The sequence below is a fragment of the Myxine glutinosa genome, chromosome 2, assembly GCF_964187855.1.
Source record: "Myxine glutinosa chromosome 2, kmMyxGlut1.1, whole genome shotgun sequence".
NCBI lineage: Eukaryota > Metazoa > Chordata > Myxini > Myxiniformes > Myxinidae > Myxine > Myxine glutinosa.
Genome location: NC_136262.1, coordinates 229,870,405 through 229,897,687, shown reverse-complemented (window position 1 = coordinate 229,897,687; position 27,283 = coordinate 229,870,405). Strand labels below are relative to the sequence as shown.

The 27,283-nt window shown below is 44.4% G+C and overlaps 1 protein-coding gene across 1 annotated transcript in view; it reads left to right on the top strand.

The window, feature by feature from the left end:
* The window catches only part of LOC137422153 (protein unc-13 homolog B), a 745,568-nt gene that overhangs the window by 408,544 nt on the left and 309,741 nt on the right, over positions 1 to 27,283 (top strand). Inside the window, exon 17 of the mRNA XM_068108912.2 lies at positions 1,431 to 1,499. Within this exon, the coding sequence (XP_067965013.2) occupies positions 1,431 to 1,499 (69 nt within the window). The remainder of the gene's footprint in view (positions 1 to 1,430; positions 1,500 to 27,283) is intronic.

The following is a 27,283-nucleotide window of genomic DNA, read 5'->3' as shown; positions in this document are numbered from 1 at the left end:
CTGATGAATCTTCCTCTTTGTTTATGTTTGCTTATGAATCTTCCTATTTATTTATCTTTGTTTATGAATCTTCCTCTTTGTTTATGTTTGCTTACGAATCTTCCTCTTTATTTGTTTCTTTATGAACCTTCCTAGTTGTTTATCTTTGCTTATGAATCTTCCTATTTGTTTATCTTTGGTTATGAATCTTCCTCTTTGTTTATGTTTGCTTACGAATCTTCCTCTTTATTTGTTTCTTGATGAACCTTCCTAGTTGTTTATCTTTGCTTATGAATCTTCCTATTTGTTTATCTTTGGTTATGAATCTTCCTCTTTGTTTATCTTTGCTGATGAATCTTCCTCTTTGTTTATGTTTGCTTATGAATCTTCCTATTTATTTATCTTTGTTTATGAATCTTCCTCTTTGTTTATGTTTGCTTACGAATCTTCCTCTTTATTTGTTTCTTTATGAACCTTCCTAGTTGTTTATCTTTGCTTATGAATCTTCCTATTTGTTTATCTTTGGTTATGAATCTTCCTCTTTGTTTATCTTTGCTGATGAATCTTCCTCTTTGTTTATGTTTGCTTATGAATCTTCCTATTTGTTTATCTTTGGTTATGAATCTTCCACTTTGTTTATCTTTCGTTATGAATCTTCCTATTTGTTTATCTTTGGTTATGAATCTTCCTCTTTGTCATCTTTGCTTATGAATCTTCCTATTTGTTTATATTTGGTTATGAATCTTCCTCTTTGTTTATCTTTGCTGATGAATCCTCCTCTTTGTTTATGTCTGTTTATGAATCTTCCTCTTTATTTGTTTCTTTATGAACCTTCCTAGTTGTTTATGTTTGCTTATGAATCTTCCTCTTTGTTTGTTTGCTTATGAATCTTCATCTTTGTTTGTTTCTTTATGAATATTCCTCTTTGTTTATGTTTGCTTATGAATCTTCATATTTGGTTATGTTTGCTTATGAGTATTCCTCTTTGTTTATGTTTGCTTATGAATCTTCATATTTGTTTATGTTTGCTTATGAATCTTCATATTTGTTTATATTTGGTTATGAATCTGCCTCTTTGTTTATCTTTGCTGATGAATCTTCCTCTTTGTTTATGTCTGTTTATGAATCTTCCTCTTTATTTTTTTCTTTATGAACCTTCCTAGTTGTTTATGTTTGCTTATGAATCTTCCTCTTTGTTTGTTTGCTTATGAATCTTCATCTTTGTTTGTTTCTTTATGAATAAATCCTCTTTGTTTATGTTTGCTTATGAATCTTCATATTTGGTTATGTTTGCTTATGAATCTTCATATTTGTTTATGTTTGCTTATGAATCTTCATATTTGTTTATCTTTGCTTATGAATCTTCATATTTGTTTATGTTTGCTTATGAATCTTTCTCTTGGTTTATGTTTGCTCATGAATGACTGTTTGTTTATTTATTTCCGTACCAGAAAGACCGCTTTGTAAAGCTGCTCGATCAGTTGCACAACTCCCTTCGCATCGACCTCTCCACGTACCGGGTACGTGTGCTCAAACCTTTCCAATATCTCTTCATCTACCTAATCATTTCCATGCCATACTCAAGACATTGTTGTTTGATTAAATATTTTTTACTGATGTGACTTCATTTATACTCAGTCATTTGTTAGTGCTTTCACATTATTGGATTTAGGTCCACAAGGGTACGTAATGCCTTTCCATTCGGGGAATTAAGCGGAGTCCTTGTACTGAAAACATGCACATTGGAAAGATATAATTATAATTTACATCATTAATACATTGTTAAAATATGTTTTTTTTATAACCTGTTTGGTGTAACAATATACAACAGAAAGAGTCATTCTTCTAACATGATTCAATGCTTTAAATTTTGTTTTTGAGCATTGGAGGACACAATTTCGAACTTCATCTATCTTCGATACGTTCCGCCAGTGAGGCTCAGATATTGCTTTCCTTAAAGAGACATTTTCAAGGCAAATTATACTAAACATCATATTAAATTGTTCGAGTAATTGGCTGAGCACCAAATACTTAATGCCATCAGATATACTTATTCTAAACCTACCATGCAAGCCAATTTTGTCCTAATTTTTCATATTATAACAATTTGGGGTATTTTAAAAGTTGAATAATTTTTTGTCTCACAGTCTTATCGAACATGAAATATCCTTTGAATGTCTCTCGCTGGATCTGTGGATAGCATAAAAAAGCCATTATTAGCACTTTCTCCGAAGTGCAAGAGGTTTTCCACATCACTGTGCAATGAGACTTGCCTCAGGAGAGATGCCACCAATAAATTGCTCAACATTGGGAGAACAAGGCATATGATTGGAATAAATATAATCCCATATAACATACTGAACGTTGTTGTTTCTGCAACTTTTCATTCCAGTTGGATCCATGTATTTGTTGACAGACCATTTCTTGCAAATTGAAACATTTTATTTAACACCATTGATTTGTCATGCTACCATAAGGCAGTGCTTTATAATCTTCTACCACAGGTTTTAAACCTTTTTATGCCCCCGTTGATGAAGTCGCCGCAGGTATTATGTGTCATGTATGAAGCTGCAAATATTCACCGTTGTATCCCTACACCGGGACCGCATTGTATCCCTACGCCCCAGCTCGGATGGCGCTGCAGTTAATCGGGCCTGTATCGGCAGAGTGAATAAACGTGTACTACAATCGATCGTAGTTTGTCGAGATACCTTACATGGCGACGAGGATAAACATCTAGACCATGACTTCTTTCGGCCATATCGATGAATTCGACCCTCATGAGGGGGATTTTGACACGTATTCTGAGCGGTTGTCTTTTTACTTCGAGGCGAACGGCATCGCGACCGAAGCCCGGATGAAGGCCGTCTTCCTGTCCATTTGCGGGGGTGAGACGTCGACACTCATTAAAAACCTGATTCGGCCTCGGACAATCCAAGAGCTCATGTATGCAGAGCTCAAGGCCGCTTTGAAGGAGCATTGTAATCCATCTCCTTCAGTCATCCTGTGTCGGTTTAATTTTTACATGTGCAGACAGCAGCAAGGTCAGTCGATCGCAGACTTCATTGCACACCTCAAAAAACTGTCACATCTGTGTGAGTTTGGGGACACGATTGATGACATGCTCCGTGATTTGCTGGTGGTTGGCATGTCCGATGACCGCACTCGTAGACACCTGCTTGCTGAGAGAAGACTGACGTTCCAAAATGCCAGACACCGCCATTTCAATGGAAAGTGCTGAACGCAACGCCACAAGCATCGGTGCCACTCGCTCATCTGGTACCAGCCCTGCTGTGAATCGGTTGGATCATGATCAGCCAAAACGTTGGAACAAGGCTCCTCGTCAGAAGCCAGTGCAGTCTCAAACACACAACAAATGTTTTCGGTGCAACGGAAAGCACCCTCCGGAGACGTGTCAGTTCAAAGATGTCACCTGCCATTTCTGTTCGAAAACTGGCCATATTGCTCCAGCTTGCATCACTCGCAAATCGGGAAAAGAGAAAGCTGCTGACAAGAAGATTCATCAGTTTATCGGTTTGGAGGAACCTGAGCTTGACCAGGTGAGCTCTGTTTCCGACAACTCAAAATCGTATGACCTGCTTCATATTGATTCTCACCATAGGCGGGACCCTCTTCTTGCCACTGTTGTCGTCAACAATCGACCATTGCAAATGGAGGTCGACACTGGTGCGGCCGTCTCGCTCATCAGCCATGCTGTTTTCACAAACCTGAGGAGTGATGCTGACCGACCCCATCTGAAACCTACTACCTATGGACTCTCCACCTATACAGGTGAGAATATTGTTCCCTGCGGTACATGTGATGTCACGGTGGGCTACGATAATCGTGAGCTTCACCTACCCCTGATCGTCATTCCTGGAAAGGGCCCTGCCTTACTCAGCAGGAACTGGTTGAGCATAATTCGACTGAAGTGGAAAAGCATTCATCAACTCCGGGCAGCCAACGTTTCTCCTACCGCAGCATACACACTCAAAAATGTGCTGGATACGTACCCGGATGCCTTCAAGGATGAGCTTGGAACCTTGAAAGGACATACGGCTAAACTCAGTGTTGACCGGGATGCCAATCCTATATTTTGCAGAGCTTGCCCAGTCCCTTTCGCCCTGCGGGAGCGGATTGACAAGGAACTGGATCATCTTGAAAATCTGGGGATCATCGAGCAAATCCAGTATGCCGAATGGGCGGCGCCCATCGTTCCGGTCATAAAATCGGACCAGTCCATCCGCATATGTGGAGATTATAAAATGACCGTGAACAAGTGTTCTTCATTGGATAAATATCCAATCCCGAGGATCGAAGCCCTCTATGCTCGTCTCACGGGAGGCAAGACTTTTACGAAACTCGATCTCAAATCCGCCTATCTACAGCTCTGCTTGGACGAGAATTTGAAACAGTATCTTACCATCAACACGCATCGTGGGTTGTACAGGTACCACCGACTCAGTTTTGGAGTGAAATCTGCACCTGGAATTTATCAGCGTGTCATGGACAGTTTGTTTGCCGCCGAACGCAACGTCGTTTGTTACCAGGATGATATTCTGGTTACTGGTCGTACAGACGCGGAACATCTACAAAACCTGGATAGAGTTCTGAAGAAGATTTCGGACTCCGGCCTACGTTTGCGTCGAGACAAGTGCAAGTTTATGGTGCCATCAGTCACGTACCTGGGTCATACGATTGATGCCGAGGGTCTACACCCGACAGATGAGAAAGTCCGAGCTATCAAGGATGCTCCTGCTCCACGAGACATGACCGAATTGAAGTCATACCTCGGTTTGCTTCAGTTCTATGGTCGTTACATCCCTAATGTGACCGACGTTTTGGGCCCCCTATATCGGCTTTTGAGGAAAGGAGCCTCCTGGAGCTGGGGGTCTACTGAACAATCAGCATTCCAGACCTCTAAGGATCTGCTCAAATCGTCCAATGTTCTCGTTCATTTTGATCCAGAGAAGGATCTTGTGCTGACATGCGATGCCTGTCGGTATGGAGTGGGGAGTGTATTATCACACGTGATGCCTGACGGTACGGAAAGACCGGTTGCATTTGCATCCAGAACGTTGTCCCCGGCAGAGAATAACTATTCCCAACTTGACAAGGAAGGATTGGGAATCGTTTTCGGCGTCAGCAAATTTCGCCAGTACCTTCTTGGACATCATTTCACGATTCGGACTGATCACAAGCCGCTGATCAGTCTGTTTGGTCCAACTAAGGTGACATCTGACACACTACCGCCCAGGATCATCCGCTGGTCCCTGTTTCTCGCTGCTTATGACTACACCATATGTTATAAGCCCGGTTCGTCTATCACAAATGCAGATGCCATGAGTCGGTTACCCCTTCTAGAATCCGTTGATGATTCGCCTACACCAGGATCCATTATCGCACTGATCGATCATCTGGAAGATTGTGCTGTCGATTCTGGCCAGATCCGCACTCATACTCGACGAGACCCCGTTCTGTCCAGAACTGTCCAGGCTGTACAGCTTGGATAGCATTTGCTACCTGAGGGTGACCCAGATTTTGCGGCTTTTAAAGCACGTAAAAATGAACTCAGTGTGGAAAATGGTTGCCTACTCTGGGGATGTCGTGTCGTGATCCCCAAAAATCTGCGTTCCAGGGTCATGGATGAAATCCATGACTGTCACCCCGGGATTGTGAAGATGAAGTCACTCGCTAGAAACTATGTGTGGTGGCCGAATCTTGATGCTGATATCGAGCATCATGTTCGACATTGTTACCCCTGCCAGAGCACCCGGAATACACCTGCGAAAGCGCCACTGCATCCCTGGGAATGGCCCAGCGAACCGTGGCATCGCCTACATCTCGATTATGCCGGGCCTATTAACGGCAGCATGATTCTAATAATTACGGACGCGCACACAAAATGGATTGATGCCTATGTGACGCATGGTACTACGTCAGCCATTGTCATCGAAAGACTCAGACGTTGTTTCGCCACTCATGGTCTGCCCAGGATGATCGTGAGTGATAACGGTTTGTGTTTTTCCAGTTCCGAGTTTGCCGAGTTCACACGTCGGAACGGCATCAAACATAAGTTTGTCAGCCCTCATCACCAGGCTTCAAATGGCTTGGCCGAACAATCCGTGGGAATCATCAAATCCGGATTGCAGAAACTTCAGGAGGGAACCCTGGAAACAAAGCTGTCTCGTCTCCTGTTCAAATACCGCATCACGCCACAATTAACAACCGGTGCAGCTCCGTCTGAGTTATTGATGAAACGACACATGAGATCGACACTTGACAATCTCAAACCAGACATATCATCAAATGTTTATCAGAGCCAGCTTAATCAAAAGTTGGTGCACGATAAAACGTCCAACAGTCGATGTATCAACATTGGAGATCCAGTGTTTCCCCGAAATTTTGGTGCAGGTGTGACGTGGCTACCGGGGTACATCGTCGAGAAGCCAGGTCCACTGTCCTGCGTGATTCACCTGCAGGACAGCCGTGAAATTCGTCGACATCAGGACCACATAACCTCCCGTCACTGTGAGTCGATAGAGCCTGCAGCATCGTCACAGTCAGGACAACAGTTAGACCCGCCACTGCCGGAGATCGTCGTGGCCGCTCCAGCCAGCTCAGATGCCCCGAAAACCTCTGCGAACGCTACACCCTTCGTGGAGACCAAAGGAATCACCTCGGACTCTGTATCCACTGGTACACCGCGACGCTCAATGTGTGCGAGAAAAGCACCCGACCGTTTGAATCTTTGAAGATGTTTTTTTTCACGGTGACACATGTTCTATTTTCACGGTGACACATGTTCTATTTTCACGTATTTTCATTATTCTCATAATGGTTTGCACACATATTTTCACATGTTTTGGAAATGTTGCTTTTGAAATGTCAATTCTTGAAATCTAGCACGTATTGCTCTTGGTAATTTTGGACTTAAAGGGGAGGATGTCATGTATGAAGCTGCAAATATTCACCGTTGTATCCCTACACCGGGACCGCATTGTATCCCTACGCCCCAGCTCGGATGGCGCTGCAGTTAATCGGGCCTGTATCGGCAGAGTGAATAAACGTGTACTACAATTGATCGTAGTTTGTCGAGATACCTTACATTATATTTTTAGGTTGTCCGTCCGGGTGTCCGTCCGTCCGGGTGTCCATCCGTCCGTCCGTCTGTCCGTGATAGGTTTTTGTTACCGCGATAACTTGAGAACAGCTGAAGGGATCTTAGTCAAACTTGGTGCAGGTATGTATAATGAGGTAAAGATTAACTGATTCGATTTTGGGGTCATGAGGTCAAAGGTCAGACGTCATGTTAGGTAAAAATTCTGTTACCGCGATAACTTGTGAACCAGAAATGGGATTCTGACCAAATTTGGTATACTTATGTAGAATGATGTAGCTATGAACTGATTAGATTTTGGGGTCAAGAGGTCAAATTCCAAAGTCTGTAATATGTCTATAGCTTGAGAATGGCTGAAGTGATCTAATTAAAACGTGGTACAGATATGTATAATGATGGAAAGATTAACTGATCAAATCTTTGGGTCAAGAGGTCAAAGGTCAAAGTATGTAATAGGTCTATAACTTGAGAACAGCTAAAGGGATCTAATTCAAACTTGGTACAGATATGCATAATTATGTAAAGATTAACGGATTCGATTTTGGGGTCCCAAGGTCAAAAACCAAAGGTCAGACATCATGTCAGGTAAAAATGTGATAACTTGTGAACAGCTGAAGGGATTGAAATTAAAACTTGGTACAGGTATGTATAATGATGGAAACATGAACTGATTAAATTTTGGGGTCAGGAGGTCAAAGGTCATGCCAGGTAAAAATATGATAACTTGAGAACAGCTGAATGGATTTAAATCAAACTTGGTACAAGTATTATAATGATGTAATAATGTGGGCAGAGGCATATCGATCGGCATCGTGACGTTGAAGTGTCATTCTAGTTAGATATTGATGCTACGCTGGCAGCATTTGGGAATCGAGGGATGCCTCCGCTATTAAGAATGCAATCATTTCTGATCAAAATCCAAAATGCACAGCTGTAAGTACATGCGGGGCCTGTATACTGATGATCTTTACACCAGGAAAGGGAAAGCGAAGCAACAAAAGAAGCAGAGGTTTTGCTTTGATTGATGGATTGGGATGTAGGTAGTTTGAATTTCAAAACAAAACCTGGTCTAACCTGACCTGAGGCCTCCAAACTGGAATGCAAAATGATCACCTTAGTCTTTCCGATATTCAGAGACTACTGGAGAGTAGTCTCTCCAGTATGTTCAGCTTTGCTCTCAACCCAAAACAGCTTGTGCAATTTCCATGAAATGGTAGGGAAATAGGCAAAGTTAAATGTTCGACTCAATGGCAGGTCCTCTTCAAACCTAACCTCCATGCTGATTGAAATCTGGTGGCAATTCTGGCAACACTTGCATGATATGAGACTTGGCACGTCATCTGGAGCTGGCAAGCCAGTCATCCACTGAATTATTAGTTCTCCTTCACTGTTTAATTCCCAGCCATGGCCTTCTGATGGCTTGGCGATGTCTGAAAAGCAATCTAGGAAGCGCCTCCAGATAGCAGGTTGGTAATTTGCATGAAGTGTCTACTGTATCAGTGTGTCCGTGCATGGTAGGAGTTGTCCAGATTTGTTGTCGCAGTTTCTTGCACCGAAAAAATTATAGTGCAGATTGTTTACATTAAATGTCTTTTTTTTTTTTGTATACTGAATCGAGGCTTGTGAAAGAGCTAACATTTATTTCACAAACAAATCAATCAGACAAACAAAATATATAAAAAGAGGGAGCGGAAGACAAGATGGGGAGAGAAGGGGAAGCACACAACCACAACATTTGAGAGCAGGGAGAAGTGTGGGAGGGAGAAGGCCTGGGGGGAGGAGGCGTGGGAAGGGGGGGTGGGGGGAGAGAGAGGTATAAAACACATGGGGAAGAAAAGATCAAGGTTTTGGATGGGGGAGGATAAGAGATGGTGGTGAACAGCTGTTTTAAAGACCTGGAGGGTGGAGTGGGATTGAAGAGAGTGAGGGAGTTTGTTCCAGAGGTGGAAGAAAAGAGGAATGAAGGAGTGAAGGTGAGCAGAATGTCTTGATTTTGGCAGTTTAACCATAAGAGGGTTGCAGGCAGATCTTGTGCGACCTGTAGGAATATTTGGGGGACAGAGCCCAGAGAGAGCTGGGGGGGGGGCAAGGCCAGAGAGGAGTCGGTAGAAGATGGAAAGATCACCAACCTGCCTGCGGTGAGTGAGTGAGAGGCCCTTGGAGTTAGCTTCATCGCGGGAGATTCCAATGATTCTGAACGCATTGGTTTCAACAGCGTGAAGACGAGCTAGGTGTGAGGCAGGAGCACCAGACCAGAGGGGAGAGCAGTATTCCATAGAGCTGCGGATGAAAGCCTTGTATGTGGTGAGGAGCTCAGGTGTGCCAAGGAAGGACTTCGCATGACGGAGGATGCCCAGTCGGCGACTGGCTTTCGAGGCCAGATTTGAAATGTGGTTTTCCCAGGAAAGATCATGGCAAATAGTGAGACCCAAAAGCTTGAGTGACAGAACTTCTTGGAGAGGATTATTCAGAAAGTGGATGGGAGGGTTGTCCAGTCGGTCTTTTCGGAGAGACATCGTAAGAGTGTGAGATTTATCAGGATTGAAAGACATGTTCCATTTGTTTGCCCAGTCTGTGATTTTGTCCAGGTCTGCAGAGAGTGAGGAGGCTGCAGACTGCCGATCTGAGGGATGAGGAATGGAGCAACAGAGAGTAGAGTCGTCAGCAAAGAGATAGAGAGGATTTTCAAGAGAGTCAGAGAGATCATTGATGAAGACCAGAAAAAGCACAGGGCCCAGAACACTACCTTGGGGAACTCCAGCCTGAACAGGAAGAGGAGATGAGAGAAACCCATTCAGGGCCACACGTTGACTACGACCAGAGAGGAAGTCCGCCAGCCATGCGTGGAGATTTCCATGGATACCAAAGGAGGAGAGTTTGGTGAGCAGAGCAGGGTGCCAGACCGTATCGAAGGCACGTGAAATGTCAAGGGAGGCAGCTCTAATTTCCTGTTTGGCATTGAGGATCTCCATCCATTGTTGAGACAGCAGAAGCAGCATGTCCAGAGGAGAGTGGCCTGGTCTGAAACCAAATTGATGATCAGAGATCAAGCCATTGGAGAAGAGGAAAGATTTGATATCCGAAGCAATGATGGATTCCATGACTTTGCTGATAATTGGGAGAAGGCTGATTGGTCTGTAGTTGCTAGGATCTGTTTTTGCACCTTTTTTGTGCAAAGCGGTGATGTTGGCTGATTTCCAAGCAGATGGCAGATGACCTTGAGCAAAAGAGAGGGTGAAGAGAACAGAAAGTGGGAGTGAAAGAGCGGAAGAACATGATTTTAGGACCCGTGGGCTGATGCCGTCAGGACCAGTTGCAGAATCAGAGTCGAGGGTTGACAGAAACTTTTCCACCTTGTCAGGTGGAAAGGACACAGAGTCCATGAGCAGCTGGGTATGACTGGGTACGGTGGGTACAGAGAGGGATGGGTTTAGGACACAAGATTTAGAGGCAAACACAGAGTTGAGGCATTCAGCTTTTTCACGTGCGGAGTCAGCCGTTTGAGGTGAGGGAGGGGATGGAGGGGGAACAAACACCAGAAACAGATTTGACCAGACGCCACCAGGATTTGGAAGAGGGAGACAGATAAGAGAGTTCGGTCTTGAGAATGGTGAGATATTGTTTCCTGGCTCTCCTGAGGGTGGACACACACTTGTTTCGGGCTTTGTGAAAGGAAATGAGATTTCCTTCCGTTGGATTTGCTTTCCAGGAGACGAAAGCAAGTTGTTTCAGGGCAACAGCCTCACCACAAGATTCCGTGTACCATGGACGGGAGGAAGGGTATGACAACTGAAGACGAGATGGGATAAATCTGTGCATGAGAGAGAGCAATTTACTTTGAAAGAATTCCCAGGATGAGTTGATGTCGGAGGCGGTAGAGATGGGAGACCAGTCCAGATGATTGATGGCTGCTTGAAGACCGTGCCAGTTGGCCTGAGTGAAATGCCAGACTCGTCGACGCTGAGGACGCTCTCTGAGAATGGTCAGAGAGATGTCCACTTTGACAAGCACATGATCAGATGAGACGATTGGAGCAGATGAAGAGCAGCAGACATTTTCAGGGAAGTTAGTCATAACCAAGTCCAGAAGAGAAGATGCTCCGTTGACTGAGATCCAGGTCGGGAAATTGACAGATTGTGTCAGTCCCAGTGAGTCGCAGAAGTCCTTTGCTGAAGAGCCATGGCTGGTGAGAGCGGTACCCACACCCAGCCAACTGGCATGGTGACAATTGAAATCACCACATATGAGGAAGAGAGAGTTGGGATGGGTAGATAGAAGTTGGTCCATATTATCAGACAGCGAGATGTAGATGGAGTCATCACTGTTTGGTGGACGGTACAACACACATATGAACAAAAGGTGGGAGCGAAGGGGAAGCCGTAGCCAAAGGTATTCCTGGGGGTGAGGTGGAGAGAGGGCAGTGGAGGGCGAGTGAGGAAGAGAGTTTTTTATAAAGATAGCAACCCCACCTCCAGGACGAGGCTCAGGTCTATCATACCGGAGGAGGCAGTAACCTGGGAGAGATACCAAGGCATCAGAGACATCATGAAGGAGGAACGTTTCTGTTAAGGAGATCACATCTGGTTTGTCAGAAGCAACCTGTTTGGAGAGATCAGTCAAGTTTGAGCGAAGGCCCTGGATGTTTGAGGTCCATATCATTGATGAAGAGGAAGGGGGAGCATCGGATACAGAACAGGGGGGGGGGGGGAGGGATAGGGTAAGATGTGGAAGAGGAGGAAGAGGTAGGGAGAGCTGTTGAAGGTGTGTCTGAGATTTCAGAGATTTCAGAATAGCTTGGAGAAAGGGAAGAATGGGGCGGACAAAAGGTTTGATGGAGATTGGGTGAGGCACAGTGAGGTGTTATTTGAGGAGGGGGAAGAGCAAGGCAGAAGGTTGGGGGAGATGAAGGTGAAAGTTGGAAGGGGGAAGAAGCAGGGAGGACGCTTGAGGAGGAGGGGTGAGAGGGGAGTCTAGGAGGGGAGGATAGAGGGAGAGTCTCGGAGGGGAGGGGTGTGGGGGGAGTTTAGGAGGGAGGGGAGGGAAGGGGCAAGGGGGGAGATTTGAAAGGGATGGGTGATGGGGAGGATTTGGAGGGGAGGGGTGATGGGGAAGTTTTGGAGGGGAGGGTGGATGGGGAAGTTTTGGAGGGAAGTGGGGATGGGGAAGATTTGGAGAGGAGGGGTGAGATTGGATGTTGAAATTTTTTTAGAGTAAAGGAAAAGCGTAAAGGAAAGATTTTTAGAGTAAAGCTGACATGTGAACTTTTGGATTTGGTTTGAAACGTCTTGTGGTATGTTCCATGATACACCAACAACAACAACAACAACAACATGCATTTTAAGGCCATTTTCCCTGCTAGAGCGGGGGTTAGCCTTGCGGTCCCCATGACAATCTTCTCCATTTTGCCGCATGTTCTGCATCTCTCCTTGTTAACCCCCTTGCCCGCATTTCTTCTTCCACCATCTTTAGCCAAGTCTTTCACGGTCTTCCCCGTCCTCTACTTCCTTCTACATTAATTTCCATCACTCTTCTCAACCAGTCACTTTCATCCTTCCTCAACACATGACCAAACCATCTCAACCTGTTCCTCTTCACAGCATCCATCACAGGCTCTATTCCCATCATCTTTCGCAATTCATCATTTGTCTTCCTCTCTCTCAACGATACTCCGCACATCCACCGAACCATTCGCATTTCCACCCTTTCCAGCCTTCGTTGCTGCTCTACGTTCATAACCCATATCTCGCTCCCATAAATCATAACACTTCTAACACATGCAGCATACACCTTTCCCTTTAGCTTCAACGACACTCCCCTTCTCATCAGCACGCCACTCAGTTCCCGAAACTTCTTCCATGCACATCTCACTCTAGCAACCGTTGCCGAGTCTGATCCACCTTCTCCACTCAGCATGTCTCCGATGTAGCAAAATGTTTTCACACCTTCCAGCTTCACGCCGTCTCCAAGATGCAACTCATCATTTCCTCCATCTGCAGCTCCCTCTCTGCACACCTTACATTTGAATGTAGCTGCCACACTGGTTAATGACCCTCTCAGACCACTGCATTTTTGATGAACCCACTCAGCGCACATTGTACATTGAGTGGAGTTCACTCCAACACCCTTCCTGCACACAGCACATGGCCACTTCCCAGTTCTTTCCACCTCACCACATGCTTTACCACTTGCCATCACCTTAGTCTTTCCGATATTCACCTTCAGACCTTTTGTCTCCATACATTCCTTCCACTTGTTCATCTTTTCCTTCAGTCAATCCATACTTTCCGCAATCAACACCAGATCATCTGCATACAACAACTCCCACGGTAAACCCTCCTTTACGTTCTGAGCCAGCACCTCCATCACAGCTACAAATAGTAGTGGACTTAGTACCGACCCCTGATGCACTCCCACCTTCACCCCAAACTCACCACTGTTCCCGTCCTTCGTCCTTACAGCTGTGCGCGCTCTTTTGTACATTGCCATCACTACTCTGATCAACATTCCTCCACTCCTAACTTCCTCAATGCCCATGTCAATACTTTGTGTGGAACCCTATCGAATGCTTTCTCCAGATCAACAAACCCAAGAAACAACTTCTTCCTCCTCTCCATGTACTTCTCCTGCAACTGCCTCACAATAAAGAGCACGTCTGTCATTCCTCTTCCTGGCATAAATCCAAACTGCATTTCGTCGAACTTCACCTTCTTCCTTATCCTCCTCTCCAACACCCTTTCCAATACCTTCATTCCATGCTCCAATAACTTTATCGCTCGGTACGAGCCACACTCCAGAGGGTCACCTTTCCACTTGTGTGGAGGGACGAGGGTACTCAGTTCCCAATCCACTGGAATGCGGCCTTCTTTCACCACCAGATTACAGATCTCTGTCATTCTCTTCACACCCCAACTTCCTGCTGCCTTCAACATATCTCCCACAACTCCCGTCGGCCCTCCCGCTTTTCTACTCTTCATTGCTTTTATCGCTTCCTCAACTTCCTTCTCAGTTATCTTCTCTGCCGGTCCTAAAACTGGGTTACTCTCGATGTTGCCATCCCATTCATTCTCTGTATTCAACAGCATTTCCATATATCTTTTCCATCTTCCTTTAATTCCATCTGGGTCCACAACGATTTGTCCCACTTCATCCTTCAAGCAACTCACCCCCATCACATCACACCTCTCTTTCGCTATCTGCTTTGCAATCCTGAATACCGCTCTCTGACCCTCTTCCGAATCCAAGCGTTCTCCGAACATTTTCCTACATGCCTCCTGCGCCTTTGCTACCTCTTTCTTTGCAGCCTTCTCGGCTGCCTTATAACTTTCATGCTCTGCTTTTTCTGCTCCCGTACCCTTCGCCTTCTGCCACTCCTTGAACTTCTTCCTCTTCTCGTCAATCCTCTTTCCAACTTCATCATCCCACCACCACGTTTCCGAGTTCCTCGGTGGTCCTTTTGTCCATCCACATACCTCACCAACGGCTCGCAACAGACTATCTTTCATTGACATCCAACCACTTTCAAGCTCAACCACATCATCCTCTACCCAACTCAGCCTCTCTTTTAATGCCTCCCTTACTGTCACCTCTTTCAACCTCCACACCTTCATTCTCGGTTGGTACTTCACCCACCGAGCTCTCCTCACACCTTTCACTCTTATGTCGCAGACAACCAAGTGGTGCTGTGAAACAGCCTCCTCCCCCAGGATCACCTTTGTGTCCCGGAGGTGCCCCTATCTCGCCTACGCACCATCAGGTAGTCAACAGTTGTCGTCGACCCACCTGACGTGTATGTAACAAGCTTATTATCCCCTTTCTGGAACTGAGTATTACAAATCAACAAATCAGCTCCATCAGCAAACTCCAAAATCCTTTCACCTTCTCCATTTCTCACACCATATCCGTAACCCCCAAGAACTCCCTCAAAACCGTCCATACTCCTTCCCACATGTCCATTTAGGTCTCCTCCTACCACAACAACTTCCTCATCTTTCACGTTTTCCATCAGCTTCTCCATCGCACACCAGAACTTGTCCTTCTCTTCATCGCTCCGACCAACCTGCGGAGCATATCCCGAGATGACGTTCACCAAGAGCTTTCCAATCATCATTTTCACCATCATCAACCTATCACTCACTCTAGTCACACTCACCACACTGTCTACAAACTCCTCAGAAAACAGGACACCAACACCATTCACGCCCTCTGGGCACCCTTGCCACACAAACTTGTATTTCTGTCCCTGCCTACCGTTCACCATTCTCACACCACTTCCCTTCCATCTTGTCTCTTGCACACAACGTATGTCCACTCTTCTTCTGATCAATACTTCCACCTCTTCTCCTGATCTCCCTGTCATTGTCCCTACATTCCATGTCCCAAACCTCAGAAACCGATCTCCACTTCGGGCTGTACCCTGCTCATATGTAGTTGTAATTGTCATGGTTCTCTTTTTGAGGCAATGTTTTCATGGCCGGATGCCCTTCCTGACGCCAACTCTCTTCGTCGCCTCTTACGACACGCAGGGATAAGGTGTACCGATTGTTCTCTTTCATATTGATTTCATTCCTATTTCATTCCTATTGTACCTATTGTTGTATGTTCCATGATACACCGAGTGAGACAAACGCATCTCGGCATTTCTGATTCTTCCGCCCAATTTTCAGATCTTTTATTTTTCTTGGCTAGCAGGAGCACTGACAGTGTCACAACCAGTCCATGCATGAAGCCCTGGCAGTGCAGAGCACGCTTCAGGCCCCAATGCTGTAGCGATTTTTGTGATGTCACTTGAGCTTTTAAAGTCCCATGGCACATTAAAACTTTACTCTTGATGGCACTGCTTAGACTGAGACAGATGATCATCTGCCACCCAAACGATAGCCTGATAATTCTCTGCAGCAGAATTTGTGCATGTACAAACAGCTGAGTGCCAGCTTCCTCATGGCTGGATCTGAGAGCCTGGAGCTCCTCGCACTTCTCCCTGGTAAACTTGAAGCATTTCTCCTCACATGTGACAAACATTGTTTCGTCACCTAGCCTTCTCCGTTTTGTTCGTGCCACGATTCTGCCAGAAGCTTGGTGAGCTTTTTTTGTTTCACTACACGTCAGGTAGCGTATCCAATTTTTTGGAGAATAGAGCACATACTTATTTTGGGGGGTCAAACATGCCCCACCACCCCCCCCCCCCCCCCACTGGCGTCACCTCCCCCACCCCCGTAATCCTCCTCAATGAGCGCAGATTTTGATGCAGTCAATACACCTTCTTTAGGTATCAGATATGCAACCTGTTGCCACGTTTCATCAAAATTGTGTGTAGTTTTGGAGAAGAGAGCAAATACTTATTTTGGGGGATCAAAACCCCCCCGGATACCACCCATTAATGAGCGCAGATTTTGATGCGGTCAATAAACCTTCGTTAGGCATCAGATATGCAGCTTGTGGCAAAGTTTTATCAAAATCGTGTGTGTAGTTTCGGCGAAGAGAACAAATACCTATTTTGGGGGGGATCAAACTCCCCCCGAATACTCCCACAATGAGCACAGGTTTGTATGCGGTCAATACACCTTCACTAGGCATCAGATATGAAGCTCATGGACAAGTTTCATCAAAATCGTGTGTGTAGTTTCTGTGAAGAGAGCAATACATATTTTGGGGTGTTAACCCCCCCCCCCCCGACACCGTAGACTCCCTCAACGAGCACAGATTTTGACGAGGACAATACACATTCGTTAGGCATCAGATGTGAAGCGTGTGGACAGGTTTCATCAAAATCGTGTGTTTGGTTCAAGCAATAATGACTGAAGTGTTTACAGACTCACTACACTCACTCACTCACTCACTCACTCATTCACCGACTTACCTGCGGACACTGCTCAAATGCATAAGCTCACCGGACTGAAGTCCAGTTGAGCTGAAAATGGTTAAAACAAGCAGTGACATGCTCAAAATTATATAGTGAACAACATTTTATCAGTACAAAGTAAGATCTGACAATCATAACTTGCCATGCAGCCATAGGTTTGAATTTCATGAATATTGCTTGAAAATGGTGGCCAGTTTTAGAGATGTTGTCAAAAATTTCAATAAGTTACTCATTTTAAATATCCATCATTCATTTTCATGGACGTTATACATTGGTGTAAGTAAAAAATCATAGTGGAAATTATTCCCCAACTTGATACTCAACTTCAAGATGTTTGAGCCTGGCTCATGTTCAACTTAGTTCTGTCTTCGGCACATTTAACGCAGATAATGGTAAGCTGGTGCCAAGTTATGGATAATCAGGATGCGAAAATATTTTCTGCCACAATTAATTTTGGCTAATCATTCCTACCAGAGCAAGAATGGCTTTCTTTAGTAAATTTTACTGAGATCAATTCCATCTCAAAAGTACCATATTCAGTTACCAAAACTTCTGCTAAATCCAGCATCCTTGAAAGAGCGAGCTGGAGTGGATCCATCACGAAATCAAAAGCCATTTTCATACTCCAAAAATCATTGAATCTGGTGAAAAATGTCTTTTTTAAATCACAGAAAGGCCACACGCCAATTGTTTGTGAAAAACAAACAAACAAAAAAACATCTTTATTCATTGCTTGAGCAGAAAGCGTACAGTGAGTGAAGTCATCGTCCTTCAAATGCTGGAAGATAAACTTCATCTTTGAAAATAACTCATACTTCACAACAATCTCCAAGATACTTTTGTTCTTGCCTTGCAGCTCTAATTCTCCAGTGGATCCTTTGTTTTCTTTTTTCTTTCAGAAAGCCAGATATACCATGAATTATTGCTGGAGATCAATATATTGTTGCAAAACTGCATCTCGACTCATAATCTGAAATTGCTGAAATAGGGAATATCAGAAGAGTTTGCTTCGATTTCTTCAAGCACGAAACTGCTCATGATACGAGGGCCTGGAATCAATTTTCACCACGAGGGACATGCCTTCTTCCAACATCAGTGCTGTTAAACTTGGAACAAATAGTCTGCTCATGTACGATACAGGAAAATGTACGGATGGGCGACGAAGATGCTTATTAACCCGTGCGCATAGCGCCAAGCAGGTTTAAGCAATTGGTTCACTCTGTCTCTGTTTGACAGACGTCAGTCTATGATGGAAGAACTACTTGATTTCCAATTGCATTTTATATTTTGACACTATGAAAGACGAATCGGAACATAAATCGGAACATGAATTGGAATATGAACCTGCAGTGGAGGAGGACCTTGGCTCTGTATTTGGCAAATTGTATGGAATTCCGGCCCAAACGTGCATGCGCACAGAGGAGTGAGGTCATTGTTCCAGTCTGTCTGCCTGTCTGGCAGTCAAACAATGGAAAATCATTCCAAACCGGAAACTCATTGTTTTAGGGACTTCATAAAGGACACAAACAATAGACATGAATAATTAATTTAACAAGCTCCATATGATGATGTAAAAGAGGGTGCATCAATGGCGCAAGTTCACGGCTCGTAGGAAATATAGATTGTGCTCGGAAACGCAAAGGAAGAGTTTTAAAAGACACTTCCTATGCCCTTTTTCTCCAGACCTATGCCAAGTAAGGTGTTCTTTGAATTCTCTAGCACAGAAATGAAATTAAACGTCCCTTCTTATTCTTTTATATATACAATACAGCAAGGTAGCATCAATGGTTGAGGGCACGGCTGTGCTGCTGATGCAATGCCCTCGATAGGTTAGGGCATGAACTTGACATTTAGCTAGGTTGCCGTCAGTAGCTTACCTAATACCTACTCTTCAGAAAAGTCACCGACTGTGGGATATTTTAACGTCCACTAACTAATACCGTGCCTGTGAAACACCGGGATGACAATTTATAACTGGGCCAATATTTGAACCCAGACTAGAGAGCTTAGAGGTGGGTGTGCATACTTCTAGGAATCTAGGCCATCTTGCCAGCCCAAAACATCCCTGATATGTATTCGTGGAAGTATGATTACCAGTGTTACAAGTTTATCCAGATTCAGTTAAGATTTTTTTCTTGGGCTCCAAAAGTTTATTCAGAATAACAGAAGCCTATGTTCTTTCCAAAAGTTGGGAGGGACGGAGAGCGGTAGAGGGAAAGAGCGGAAATAGAGTGAGTGAGTGAGTGAGTGAGTGAGTGAGAGAGAGAGAGAGAGAGAGAGAGAGAGAGAGAGAGAGAGAGAGGAAGAAGAAGAAGAAGAAGAATAAGAAGAAGAAAAAAAAAAAAAGAAGAGAGAGAAAGAGAAAGCATTTCCTCTTTATATTGAATACTGCTTGACTTAGTGTTGGAATACTGCTTGACAAGCCTGGTGTTGGCTTAGCGGTTAGGGTGCTGGCTTGGGATCCTAGGGTCCTGGGTTCGAATCCCAGGCGATCGCTGAATGAACACCAGGGGGGTTGACTCAGCCTGTCATCCTTCCGAGGTCGGCAAATTGAGTACCAGCTTGCTGAGATGAATGATCACGGTGTGTACCCCGATTTAGAATTGGTACACCGTATCCCTGCGCATCGTAACAGCGTGACCAAGGGTTGGCGTCAGGAAGGGCATCCGGCCAGAAAAACATTGCCTCAAACAGGGAACCATGATTGTCATGGGGCCCGCAAGGCTAACCCCCGCTCTGGCAGGGAAAATGGCCTTAAAACGATCATTCTATTCATTCTTCTATATTGAATACGGCTTGAAACAACATTCATCCAAACACGAAGGTGCACGACATCTCCAATATATGTCGATTTGTCCACTGCAGCACCAAACAGCCTTGCAGTTCTGTCTTCAATTTAATTTCAACATATTTTGACATCACCTCAATTATGCAGCTGGCAGCCATAGATGTATGTAATTGAGCTGTAATTCTTCCATAAGTTGAAGAATTTGCTTTCTTTCTTTTTCAGGATAATTCTTGAGTACAGAGTCTATTTCAACAACAAAGTCATACCTGTTGACTGACTGCTCCTTCAGATAAGTCGTTCCTTTCATAAGCCAGAAATGGCACGTTTTATGGCTGCCAAGTGTCCCAATTTCAGAAACTGTCAGACATTGCTTCAGCTCCTTACTTTCATTTTGAAGAGAAGTTTTTGTTCTTGCAATATGTGATTTCACAAAGTAGATCCAGCATGGAATATCTTAGGAAAGTTGGGCTTTCCTTTCTGAATATTGTGTGTCAATATGTCGGGATTCTTTACAATATCTGATGTGCAGACAAAGGTTTTTAATGCACAGCTCTCAAAATGGCTTTCCATTATCTCAATAACAGTAAACTCACTTCCAAATGGCTTGCACAGTGCGGTTTCCCTCAGCAAGAGTATGGCATGTTCGTATTTTTTGACTTTGTTAGCCCATTGCCAAAATTTTATTTCCTTTATTCTCCTGAACCTTCTTCTTTCCATTTTCCAAATGATATGATAAAATACATTAAATGGTATGTGCAAATATACAGGCTCTCAGACGACACATAATCGTAGAGCTTCGTGAAAATTTGACTGCACACAAAAATGGAAAATGAGCCATCTTTGGCACCGATCCATACAGGGTACTGTTCTATCTTAGGTGCCATTCTATCTTGAGAGCCATCCCATCTGGGTAGCCGTCCTATCTGGGGAGCCGTTCCATCTGGGTAGCCATCCCATCTTGGGTGCTGTCCCACCTTGGGCGCTGTCCCACCTTGGGCGCTGTCCCATCTTGTGCGCCATCCAATATTGGGTGCCGACCCATCTTGGGTGCCGTCCCATCTTGGGTGCCGTCCCATCTTGGGTGCTATCCCATCTGGGTGGCCATCATATCTGGGAACCCGTCACATCTGGGGTGCCGTCCCATCTTAGGTGCCATCCCATTTTGGGTGCTATCCCATCTTGGGTGCCATCCCATCTTGGGCGCCATGCCTTTTGGGTGCCGTCCTCCCATTTTGGGTGCTGTCAATCAGGCAACAATCAGGCAGAGCTGATCAACAATCAGGCAGAGGTGATCAACAAGCAGGCAGAGCTGATCAACAATCAGGCAGAGGTGATCAACAAGCAGGCAGAGCTGATCAACAATCAGGCAGAGCTGATCAACAATCAGGCAGAGCTGACCAACAATCAGGCAGACCTGATCAACAATCAGGCAGAGCTGATCAACAAGCAGGCAGAGCTGACCAACAATCAGGCAGAGCTGATCAACAATCAGGCAGACCGGATCAACAATCAGGCAGAGCTGACCAACAATCAGGCAGAGCTGACCAACAATCAGGCAGAGCTGATCAACAATCAGGCAGAGCTGATCAACAATCAGGCACACCGGATCAACAATCAGGCAGACCGGATCAACAATCAGGCAGAGCTGACCAACAATCAGGCAGAGCTGACCAACAATCAGGCAGAGCTGATCAACAAGCAGGCAGAGCTGATCAACAAACAGGCAGAGCTGATCAACAAGCAGGCAGAGCTGACCAACAAGCAGGCAGAGCTGATCAACAATCAGGCAGAGCTGACCAACAATCAGGCAGAGCTGATCAACAATCAGGCAGAGCTGACCAACAATCAGGCAGAGCTGATCAACAAGCAGGCAGAGCTGATCAACAATCAGGCAGAGCTGATCAACAAGCAGGCAGAGCTGACCAACAATCAGGCTGAGCTGACTCACTTATGCAATCTGTCAGCAGAACACCAAATGGCAGCTCTAAATAAAATGAAAACAATTTTGTTTATTTTGACCCCACTGCAGTTCACAACCCAGAATAGAATGCACCACCAATTGAGACATTGTGCCACCTCAAAGCTTTGTAGTGAATGCATTGCAGAGTAAAAGCAGCTGTCGCATCCAGTTAACTCTTCTGCCAAGTATAAGTGGATGAGCAAAACATAATTATTGTTTCCAAGATACTGTTCTGTTTTTAACTTTGTAAAATAGTGAGGGAGTTTGTCCGCACAAGGCAGGTGGCTTCATCATATCGAGCACATGCATGTCGAATGGTTGCGTTTTAACACTTGTGCATTTACAAAAAGTGGACACCAAAGTTGGGCTACGCTGCTTGTGCATTCCGTGTACGTATCAAGATAAGCAACCGAAACTTCTTCATCAACATCCCAACCTCACCAATATTTACATTTGTTTGGAAGTGAAATAAAAGGTGCAGCTGCAGCTCATTAACCCAACAACAGAATGCAGCAGAGCCACGTGTGAAAGCCTCGTGAATATAACGAGCACAACTTTTGATGGACAATCCCATTTCGTTGAACATCAAATCAGCTCTCGAGAACAAACAATCAAATGCAGAAATTTTTCTTTCAAAAATTAATAGCACAATCCGCTGAGCCATTGTGGAAAAATAGTTTATTCGACAATTATAACATACTGGTGGGTCACCCATGGGAAACCCACGGTAATGCACGTGTGTGACATTTGGACATCTTGAGTTAGATGCTGCTCATTCAGTTTTACAAAATGGTTACTGGCAATTTATCAGATCCAGAAATGAGGTAATCTGCAGAATTTATTTACTTCACATAACATGTGACCCCTCACTCCTCTCCACCCGACACTCTCCATCCTCACTCCTCCCTTCTGTCCCCTCTCTACAGTCACGTGAAAAAGTAAGTACACCCCATGTAAAGTTTTGAGTTTTTCAACATATTTCAACATACAGCTATTTGATCTTCATTTCAACAATATTGATAGATCAAGGTGATATAATATAACAAATATCATGAAACATTTACATTTTGTAGTCCATTGTATAATTTAAATAAACATAAATGTAAATTTCGCATGTGGAAAAAGTAAGTACACCTCTACATTTATCACTACTTCAAATACCTAAAATTAGAATCAGGTGCACCAGCTCAGGTGCAAATGATTAGAACATCGTTAGAGAGGATCTTGGAGGAACCTGTCTTATTTAAACCTCAGACATTTATTTTGGTTTGCTCTTTGTTGTTGAAGTGTGCGGCGTCACCATGCCGAGATCAAAAGAGCTCTCTGAGGCCTTCAGAAAGAAGGTTATAGATGCCTACGAGTCTGGGGAGGGATTTAAAAAGATCTCCAAACAATTTCAAATCAATCATTCGACTGTCCGGAAGATCATCTACAAGTGGAGAAGATTCCAAACAACTGCCAACTTGTTCAGGCCAGGCCGCCCCAGCAAGTTCAGCCCAAGAGTAGACCGCAAGATGCTGAAAGAAGTCTCTAAGAACCCCAGAATGTCATCACGGGACCTACAGGTAGCTCTTGCCACTGTTGATGTCAAAGTGCACGAGTCTACCATTAGAAAGAGGCTGCACAAATTTGATCTACATGGGAGGTGTTCCAGGTGTAAACCTTTGCTGTCCAGAAAGAACATCAGGGCAAGACTAAAGTTTGCCAATGAACACCAAGGCAAAGACCAGCACTTCTGGAACAATGTGCTCTTGACAGATGAGTCAAAGGTAGAGCTATTTGGCCACAGTACCAGAAGACATGTTTGGTGAAAACCAAAGACAACATTTGACCACAAGAACCTGATACCAACTGTAAAGCATGGTGGTGGAAATATTATGGTTTGGGGCAGCTTTGCTGCATCAGGGCCTGGGCAGCTCACCATCATAGAATCCACTATGAATTCTTCATTGTACCAGAGGGTGCTTGAGGATAATGTGAGGCCATCTGTCGGAAAGTTGAAGCTCAACCGAAGGTAGACCTTGCAACATGACAATGACCCTAAACATACCAGTAAATCCACCAAGGAATGGCTGAAAAGAAAGAAATGGAGGGTTCTGGAATGGCCAAGTCAAAGCCCGGATCTAAATCCCATCGACATGTTGTGGGGGGATTTGAAACGAGCTGTGCATGCAAGAAACCCCTCAAACATCGCACAGCTGAAAGAATTCTGCATTGAGGTGTGGGCAAAAGTTTCTCCCAGTCGATGTCAGAGACTGATAGACAGTTATAAGAAACGCCTACTTGAGGTTGTTTCTGCCAAAGGGGGCAATACCACCTATTGGAGCCAAGGGTGTACTTACTTTTTCCACATGTGAAATTTGCATTCATGTTTATTTAAATTATACAATGGACTACAAAATGTAAATGTTTCATGATATTTGTTATATTATATCACCTTGATCTATCAATATTGTTGAAATGAAGATCAAATAGCTGTATGTTGAAATATGTTGAAAAAGTCAAAACTTTACATGGGGTGTACTTCCTTTTTCATGTGACTGTATATCCTTCCCCATCTCGCCTCTCCACCCCTCACTTCTCTCCAACCCCTCCTCACTCCTCTCTCACTTCTTCACTTCTTCTCACTCCCTTCTCACTCCTATCCAATCCCTCACCCCTCTCCAATCTCTCCTCACGCCTCTTCAACCCCTTGTCACGCCTCTCCAAACCCTTCTCACTCCTATCCAATCCTTCACTCCTTTCCAATCTCTCTTCACTCCTCTTCAACCCCTTCTCACGCCTCTCCAACCCCTTCTCACTCCTTTCTGATCCCTCACTCCTCTCCAATGCCTCACTCCTTTCCAATCCCTCACTCCTTTCCAATACCTCACTCCTTTCCAATCCCTCACTCCTTTCCGATCCCTCACTCCTCTCCAATGCCTCACTCCTTTCCAACACCACACTCCTTTCCAATACCTCACTCCTTTCCAATCCCTCACTCCTTTCCAATCCCTCACTCCTTTCCGATCCCTCACTCCTCTCCAATGCCTCACTCCTTTCCGATCCCTCAGTCCTTTCCAATACCTCACTCCTTTCCAATCCCTCACTCCTTTCCGATCCCTCACTCCTCTCCAATGCCTCACTCCTTTCCAATACCTCACTCCTTTCCAATACCGCACACCTTTCCGATCCCTCACTCCTTTCCGATCCCTCACTCTTCTCCAATGCCTCACTCCTTTCCAATACCTCACTCCTTTCCGATCCCTCACTCCTTTCCGATCCCTCACTCCTTTCCGATCCCTCACTCCTCTCCAATACCTCATTCCTTTCCGATCCCTCACTCCTTTCCGATCCCTCACTCCTTTCCGATCCCTCACTCCTTTCCGATCCCTCACTCCTTTCCAATCCCTCACTCCTGTACATATGTCTGTCTGTATTATTATTAGCATCTGGCATGTTGTCGGTTATAATTTCTTACGTTTGGCAAGGTAATCCAAAACTTTCTTGAAAACGATGTTCGATAAGTCTCACGCTATATGTTGACTGTACTTATCAAATTATTCGTTTCTGTAAGCTTATATCATAGAGATACATTGTAAGTTTTTTTATTACAAATAAGAAAATTAATTATTTCAAACAAGATATTTCTATATTTAAAGCCAACGCATCAGAAGTGCGAGCAAGTGTAACTCTAGCCGGTCTCGTTTTGGATTAGACACTGAGAGATGACTTGGAATGGACTGTTCATTTTTTAAAATCCCATTAACACGCAATGCCATTTGGTATTACATGTTTGAATGGTTTGATTGCAAAACTTTTCCCCCCAGACATTTCAAGAGTGATACATATTATATTTGCAATTATATCGTTCAAAGGGCTCCGAGCTCATTCACTATATTTCTGTTACATAAAAACCATTAATGCCTTATACGTGTTTTTTTTCTTGTTAAAATCAGACGGTTTCTCAAGTTTGGCAAAATAATTGGGGCAAACAGCTTTCAGATGAAGGGACATAATTTGTACTTGCTTATAGTAATCATGGCTTTCAAAGAAGTAGCACAGGTAACCTTTGCGTTATACGGGTTTCCTTCACCTTTGTGCTCAGTAGTACTAACTTTGTTGGGGGTTTTTTTGTGTTTCGCTTCCCTTCATTGCAGCAATTTGCCAATCCAAAGCACAGCCAACTCCATTCGTAGCATGTAATCTGTACTTTACATCTGGCTTTCTTACGTTCATTGTGACCAACTTCACGATATAAATTATGTATATTATTTGAAGAATCTATAACTTTATAGCAGGTACGCAGGATGATGCTGCTACGAACAGATTTGTGGGTTTATTCAATTTTTAGATTATGTGATTTTTCTTTTGCAATTTTTTTTTCACATTTTCTATGAATGAATGATTTTTTTTCTTTTGTATACAAGATCGAAGCTCATGTGAGAGCTAACATTGATCACAAAAAAGACAAACGGACACATAAAACATATGATAAAGGGAGTGGGAGAACAAGATGGAGAGCAGGGACATCGGGAGATCTGTGGGAGGGATAAGGCTCGGGACATCGGGAGATCTGTGGGAGGGAGAGGGCTCGGGGGGATGGAGGGGGTGTGGGGTGGTGGGTGGGAATGAATGAATGAAAGCAGCTGGCAGGATACCTTATTGGAAGGCACACTCACCTCTGGGCCGTGTCGCCTGGGTTTGCATCTCGGCTCAGCTATAAATCGTCATCCTGGTTTCACAGGCAGGGTTGTTCCTCAATGTGTGTGCCGTCCTTCGGATGCACGTTAAACTGGGCGTCTCATTGACGTTAATTAGTTGGTGGCCATGGAAGATTCTACAGTGTGCTGCGAGAAGCCTAGCCGAGTTATTGCCACCCGAGCCACATTCAAAATTCCTGCCCTAACCTACATGAGGCACTGCATCACCTGCGCAACTACGGACCCTAACAAATGATTACACCTGCAGCCATGTGCTGCATATAAAATAACTGAAATGGCACTCGGTAGGGAGCATACCTCTACCAGGCCGAACAGTTTTCGGTTTGTATACCACTGATCGGTCAGATCTGGATCCGACATGAACCAAAATCTAATTGGCTTGTTCTTGTCACATACCCAACTCATCCACCAAGTTTTGCCATAAGTGATCCACAACTGTTTGAAATATCATGGTACTTATCGTTTTTGGCCCAATCACTCAATATTAAATAATTATTGTATCTGGATCCGTACTCCGATCTTCACCAAAGTCGAATTGATTCGCCCTTGTCAAACACCCAACCTGTCCAACAAGTTTCGGCCGAATCCGTCCATAACTTTTTCAGATATCGTCCGACATATCGGTTTTAGCCCCATCACTCAATGGTAAAGAATCACTTTTAAAATTGAATGATTCTTGTATCTGAATCCGGATTCGAGTCTTTTTTTTTTTTTTTTTTTTTTTTTTTTTGTATACAAGATCGAGGCTCGTGAAAGAGCGAACATTAATCACACAGAAAGACAAACCGACACATAAAACATATAACATAGGGAGCGGTAGACAAGATGGGGAGAGAGGGGGAAGGACACAAACACAACATTTGAGAGCAGGGAC